Source organism: Limulus polyphemus, unplaced genomic scaffold (genome assembly GCF_000517525.1).
Source record: "Limulus polyphemus unplaced genomic scaffold, Limulus_polyphemus-2.1.2 Scaffold1148, whole genome shotgun sequence".
Classification (NCBI taxonomy): Eukaryota; Metazoa; Arthropoda; class Merostomata; order Xiphosura; family Limulidae; genus Limulus; species Limulus polyphemus.
In genome coordinates, this window is record NW_013666758.1 from 129,453 (window position 1) to 136,957 (window position 7,505).

The window sequence follows — 7,505 nt, forward strand, 5'->3', positions numbered from 1 at the left end:
TTAGGGATGGCTAGCGCAGATAGCCCTCGTGTAGCTTTGCGCGAAATTAAAAAAAAAAACAAAAAAAAAACTTTACCTACGGTATATAGTTTGGTGGTCTTAAAATGATAGTTAAATTACTTAATATATTATTATACACAGTTCACAATATCAAACTTTCTGATCTTTTACAATCTGGCTTGCTTTTTAGAAGAATATAAATTAATCCAGATTTACCAGTGCATTTTTCCTCTTTGTTTCTTTAGTTCGTTTCATTGTTGATATAGTGTATACTTTCCATATTTTGGCATTTCTTGTTGTAAAGCCTGTTCAAGATGAGGTTCATAATACCACTGTAGCAAAGTGTAGGCCTGAATAATCTGTTTGTGTGTCAGAGTCATCTAACAGAATAATTCTAATCCTACCTCATTTACCGCAAGTAAATATTTCACAGCTATTAAAGAAAAATTATACATACTCCTATTTCACTGTGTTCATGTGTCATTATCAATATACTTTAAGGCCGCATATATTGGTCACTCAATGTCAAGCCAGAATATTTAGGAATATGTGCCTGCTTGAAATATTTATTCTGCTTTGTTTCTATAATTTCATTTTATTATTTTAATGTTTCTGTTGAAATGTATCACAATTATTCATGAATTGGTACCACATTTATTTTGACATGTATTCAGGAGTAACATTGAGTCATGCATTGTATTTCCTGAGTTTGCTCTGTGTTTGTAAGCATTAATATATATTCTTTACCTTCTATTTACTAACACTGTTGTTTCTTTCTTAAATGTAAGCTATATTTGTGTACACTTCTTACTGAGACTAATATCTGTTTTTGTGTGTTAAATCTAGAATGTATTTTGAATTTTGTTTACAAATGTATGATGTCTGTGGCATTGTTGAAATGTACTTTTGTATTCTACTTACTGAGATTGGTATTTTTGTTTTATTCTGTGTTAAGTGTAAAACATAGTTTATTCTGCTCAGTGAGACTATAATCTTGTTTATATTATATTTAAGATATTCATGTGTTCTACTGCCTAAGATAGTTGTCTCAGTGTCAGTTTTAAGACATATTTGTGTAGAATGTTGAAAGTTTGAAAAGATAAAAGAATATAAAATTTAAATTGAACATGTAGATGTACATCTATAGCAATATGTAATTTTAAAAATACAATGCTGCCAGGTCATAATAAAAGCTTTCGGGTCTATAGGATATGTTATTGGAAAATGACAATATAAAATAGATATTAATATGGATTTGGCGTATTTAATTTAGAAATATGATAAAAGGCAAGTAAACATTAACATATATTTACTAGAAAGAGAAGCATTATTTTGAGTAGAGAGTACCCAGTTTATGAATTATTCAGTTTTTCAATATGTCTTGTAGCGACATCTGATGTGCATAAACAAATCCCTTTATTAGAAACTATTAAAATCCATGAAGAAACAATCTACTTGTATATCTAATTTTACACTGTCATGTTAACAATTATTTTTAAATCATGCAATAATTCAAATTACAGAAGAATATACAACTAATGTGATTTTTAGTGATTATCCCCTAAAGTCCTATTTGGATAAACAGTTCTAAAGTCTCTCACTACAGGTAGTAAAAGTGTGTATGTCATGATGTTTTACAAAGTTACATTCAAAATTTAATGAAACTACTTTATTATCAATGTACAGGAATAAACATACCATTAAGATGTAGTTAATGAATCAAATTTCAATAATATATAAATTTCTTAATTTCAAAAGGAAATATTTAAATAATCCTCATTCTCAACTTTGTTTGCTTCGACTTACCCATTTTGTTTTGTTTTTATCATTCTCCATGATGTCCTGAATTAATCATAAATTACTCATTACAGTATAGATATTTTTGATTTTAACATGAAAATCACCTTGCACTTGGACTAATCAGACTCTGAATCCATAAATTCGTAGTCAAATCTTCAGTACAAATACCCAATTAAAAGATGTTTTTTTTTATACAAAAACATGTAATGTTTATTAAAAAACATTCCAGATTTTATGAAGATACACTTACAACATTAATAGTTGTAGTATGTATATTTTTATGGGTACCTGGTGGTTACAAGGTAAGTCAGAAAGACCAATCCTGTATAGATAGAGTTTAACCTTATGTCCAAATTCAGAACTAACTTAGTACTCAAAACTGTGAATGACTCTTGGGTGTCACATGTATATGAGCCCATATTCACTTGTAATAACATAAGACAATCTTAAATTACTTGTTCATATCACTATCTTGTAGACTGTAATGTGCAAGTATTGTGGACAGGTGTACATTATATAGAAACATGCTGAGCATCTCCGAGTCACATAAGGAAGCAAAACAAAAAAACATCCTTTCTGCATTAAATTTGACAATTTTGAATTATTTATTTGTCTTCAAAAAAAGTAAATCCTACCATTAGATTTTACTGAAAACGTGTAACTAACATGGTGTTGTATGTTTAACAAATTTACCTATAATTATTTGTATTGTTGTACTGAATTCACTGGTCTGTATATCATTATTTAAGACACCATTTCTCATCTAGCATTTTGTGTAACTTGTATTATTGTAGCTGTTTACTTTAAAATTTCAACAGTCTGATTTTAGATGCAAAGATGAGTAGCACAAAATGTCGTTCATTTAATAAAACAGTTTTTACTGGTATTATTTTACCTTTTTTATTATTTGTGCTTGTTGTTTTTGCCATAACAGTTCCATTTAACTTTTCTTTTTTATCTTTTATTATTATTATTAAGTCTTTGGCTATGCTAAAGTGTATTTGTGCATTCTAATCAGACTATTGGTTGTTTTCTCTGTGTCAGTGCTAAACCTAATTATCTATTCTGTTTTATGTGGCTGTTGTATCTGTGCCAATATTTAAAATTCATTTGTACATTCTGCTTAAAAAAGCTGTTTGGGTCACTTCTACTCACTGAAGCAACATTAACTATGTGTCAACTATAAAATATTTGAGCATATTTCATAAACCTATTTTTTGCTGTCTGCATCTTAATGTTAGCATATACTTCTGTTTCTGTACCTTACCACAGAGAAGAAAAATGTTAATATTTAAACTGAAGTTAGTCACATGTTTTTCCATTAAGTTAACACTTATCACCAGAAAATACTTTGATAATAGTTGATCTTGTATTTTGTATGTTAATGTTTTAATACTGTTTTTACACTTAGGACAACACTTGTTGTTACCTGTTGCTTTTACAGGTGAAAACAGGTATTAAACGTGCAAGATAAAAATTATTTTAAATGAATTAAAAGTTTTCAAAACTTGGAAAGTTAGGCATGCTCTGAAGCATTTTTAAAGTAAAAGGATGATTTGAAAAATAGTTTGAAAAGCTTTAGCAAAGAGTGTATGAAGTGTGACTTGTTTACAGACTTAGTGTTTAGAATTTTTTGTGTTTTTACATAGCCTTGATTGAATTATTTATTTATGTCAACAAAAATTGTATTCATTATTATTTGATAGAATTATATATATAATATAAATAAATTAATGAGAAAAGTGATTAAACATACTAAGTTATGATATGATAGACAATTTTGTTTTTATCACAGCTCAGGTAGGAAAAAGAAGACCCACAGACCAGGTGGACAAGATTTTTCTCGAAGTATATCAGGTAGTTTTTGAATTATTCTTCAGTACTGTAAGGTCAGAACATTTATTTTTATGAAAATTCTAAATGTAATTTCAGTTAAATAACTTTACTTCAGTGCTAATAATCTTGTATAAATTGCTCAATTTAGAATATGTTTCTAGTTTTTAGTGTTAGCTTGTTCAGTCTAGTAACAAATAACAAGAACTGTAGTTACAGCATTAAAACATCAAAAAATTAAAAGGCAATGTAAAAAAAAACTGAAGTAATTAAAGTGGACAAAACATTCAAACTACCTGCTTAGGGAAGTTGAGAAAAGTAAAAAGATACATTTGTATATATAAAAATAGAAGGCTATTTCCTAATTAGGGAAATAGTATAATAATTATAGAGGTACAGGGACAGAAGGAACTGGAGTTTCCTAGTTGGGAGAATCCTACAGGTGGTGGTGGAGAAAGGTGTTATGGGACAAAGAAAGCAAAAAGTGAACAATTAATAAATATAATTTCAAAATATTGGTAGAAGAAAAAAATGAGTTATTAGTATATGCAGAAAGTAGTAAATGTGACAGAAATTAAATACAGGAAATTTATGGTTGATGTAGTGTAAAAGAGGGATATCAGAAAGGTTTGTCAAGGAGTGTACTAGGTGTCACCTTGGTGTTTGCAGTTTTATACTGCTTTGATTAAACAAGTTATTGATGTCAACAAAAATCGATCCTAGCATTATTATTTGTTCAAATTTTGTATGAAAAGACAAAGGTTAAAAATTTGACCTAACTTGTAAGTTATTGCTCTCTGAAAATAATACATTAAGAAACACTGAAGACCCTATTGTGCATTTTTATAACATTTTATTTATAAATAATGTAGTTAGTTATGCCAATAAAATTGCATTCTTCCTATAGAAAAATATTATTATATTTCTAATCTTCTTTGGATTAATTTGGCTCGATTGAAAACTCTTTTAATAACATTTTAAGGTCATTACATACAACACAGTTCTTGTGCAAAAACTTTTAAGTAAAATTAATAAAACGAGACATCACATGGTTTTTACTTGCACAATAATTTATTTGTAAAGTATAAAAATATAATTTAAAAGAAACTTTAAAAACTCTACATGTTTCAGTGGAAATAGTTCCACCATCTTCTTATTTTTATTCCCCTGTAGATGGTGGAATTATTTCCACCGAAACATGTAGAGTTTTTAAAGTTTCTTTTAACTTATATTTTTTAAACTTTACAAATAAATTATAGTGCAAGTAGAAAAACGTTGTCTTGTTTTATCAATTTCATTTAACATTTTAAGGTATTTTCTATTTTTGAAAGAAAAAAAAAGTAGATTGAGCAGTATGTTGGAATAGAAAATGGAGTTCATAAGTATGTACTGAACACTGAAGTTATGACTCTTTTTCTTTCCTATAGTAGTCTTATTACCCAGATGGGGGTAAAGAGTGTTGAGACCAATATGTATATGGTTGACAAAATTAAAATTTTTACGATTGCTTTCAAAAAGGTATTGTGAATATCATTGCAACAAATTCTGTTGACCCTGAAAATGTTGAAAAATACCTTATTTAACCCATAAATATGTTAAAACTTACAATTTAACCCTATTGCCATGATGCCAAGTTTTAGTGTCTTACATTCAAAATTTAATTAAACAACTTGTTGTTTGTGTTATGCCAATTAGAATAACATAAAATCTTAGCTAATAATCCATATTTTAATAGTATAAAAGTTTTAAGTTCTTAATTCAACAAGGCAATATTTAAAAATATCCCGAATTTCCACTTGTGTGACCCACGTAACACATTTTCTCTTAGCATGTCATCATCCTTGTTTTATCCACAACCCCTCGAAAAAGTACAAAATTAAACATAAATTACTCTCCATAAAACATTATTGCTCAGAGAAACCATGAGTTATATAGTCTTCAATTTTTGGGGTTACAGAGCTATCGAATAGAAAATCAGATCCCTCCTGTCACATCCTCTATTTCAGAATTCATTGATAGTCCTCACCTACATTTCATTATATATTACCTATAACAATAGAAAGTCAAGGTTTTCGTCAATCAAATGATGTACTGTATAGCATTGTAATGGCTCTTGTCACATAGTTATACAGCCAGGAAAATTTTGAGAGGTAAATTAATTTGTATACTTTTTGTATGTTATAAGTCTATATTCTTTGGTGCATTATTTAATTAAATAAAAATTATTAAGTGCATTAGTATCTATAGCATAAAAAATTAGGATTAAATCTCTTCGACATTCGAGGGCAAGAAAAAAAAAGAAGATTGGTTAAGTATTTTATTTCTTGTTTTTCATGTTTATTCTTTGTATGATTATAAAAGTAACTAAAATGTAAAAATAAAGATCATTTTAGTCTAGTTAAGATTAGATTAGCTAAAATAAGTAATAGTAATGATATAATAAAAATGTTTCACGAAGCACACATCCAAGCAGATTGTAATAGCTCATGGGTAATGTAATGTGAACTACATGTTTCTCGAGTGATTTACAAATTGTAATGGTGCAGATAGTAGTTAGATGTGGTTCAAAGGGCAATAAAAATTGAATTTGATTATAAATAGATGTATACTGTTATGAACTTAGAGCTACTTAGGATAAACGAAAGTAGTTTCATGTTGCAATTTCATATCATTCTAGAAAGAAAAAAAAGGTTAATTTAGATTTATTTAATTTTTTTTTGGTGTTTACAAGGTAAGTCAAACTGATTGATCTCGTTTTGAGTTAGAGTAGAGAAAATAACAGATGAAATATAAAGGTTTATTGGGAAAAATGTTTAAAATGAATTTAGGATTTATGGGTTAGATTTGAGATTTTTTGGGATGACGAAAAGTAATTTTAATCTTAACATGAAAATTACTTTGCACACGGACTATTCAAAACAAATACTCAATATATTCATGGACAAATCTTTATTTTAGTTTATTAAAAATACTTTACTAAAAAATTTGATTTTTTGTATGTGAAAGACTTACAATGTTGACGGAAAGACTGCAAAATTGTGTGAAGATATACACACTATATTGAAAGTTAGAAGTATTAAATCTATAAAGACTTTAAACAAGTACAAAGAGGTCACATGCTCGGTCATATTAACCGACCCCATGTTGAGTTTGAGAGAGTTAAAAACAACCCATCAACTTGTATCATCTGATTAGGTCACTCATTACTTATACAGTGACTGATTTGGGCTGCAATATTTTGTGAGCTCTATTATTAAATATTTTGGGATAATCAGGACTCTAAATATAGTATTTTTAGCCATTTGACTGGTGTATTTGACCATTCCCAAGGGCTCATAAATTAATTTACTCTGTCTAAAAGAATTTCAATTTGAAAGTATGGTGGTAGAGATTATAATAAATAATAGAACCGAACTGATTACATGTTGTCTGATACAAGTGATAGCACCACTGTCAACAAATAAAATTATTCAGAACAGTTATTGTTTTTACCCTTTCGAGACAGGTCACAGGTGAAAGACCATGTTACCTTGATTGTTGACTCACATTCAAAATTTTATTGAACTTCTATTTCATGAATTAATGTCAATAAGTTTGGTATGAAACTGTAGATTATAATTCAAATTTTAGTACTATATTACTCAATTTCTTAATTTAAAAGCAAATATTAAAAAATACAGGTAAACATCAGTTTTTGTATGTCACATGATATGTTGAATGCAGCACTGGTTCAAATTAGATATTTTTGAAGTCAAAATACTAAATCTATAGTTTTGTACGAATTAGAAACTCAGATTACTGATATTGACAAGGTAGAATATAAAATAAGAGCCTCTTATCTTTTAAATTTGCTAAAATATTGTTCATGTAAT

The 7,505-nt window shown here is 28.0% G+C and overlaps 1 protein-coding gene across 8 annotated transcripts in view; it reads left to right on the forward strand.

Moving 5' to 3' along the window:
* LOC106462352 (mitogen-activated protein kinase kinase kinase 5-like) overlaps positions 1 to 7,505 on the forward strand; it is a 151,359-nt gene that overhangs the window by 85,153 nt on the left and 58,701 nt on the right. For all 8 annotated transcript variants that reach the window (XM_013922265.2, XM_013922266.2, XM_013922269.2 and 5 more), the window contains one exon: positions 3,596 to 3,657. In XM_013922265.2, the coding sequence (XP_013777719.1) occupies positions 3,596 to 3,657 (62 nt within the window). The remainder of the gene's footprint in view (positions 1 to 3,595; positions 3,658 to 7,505) is intronic.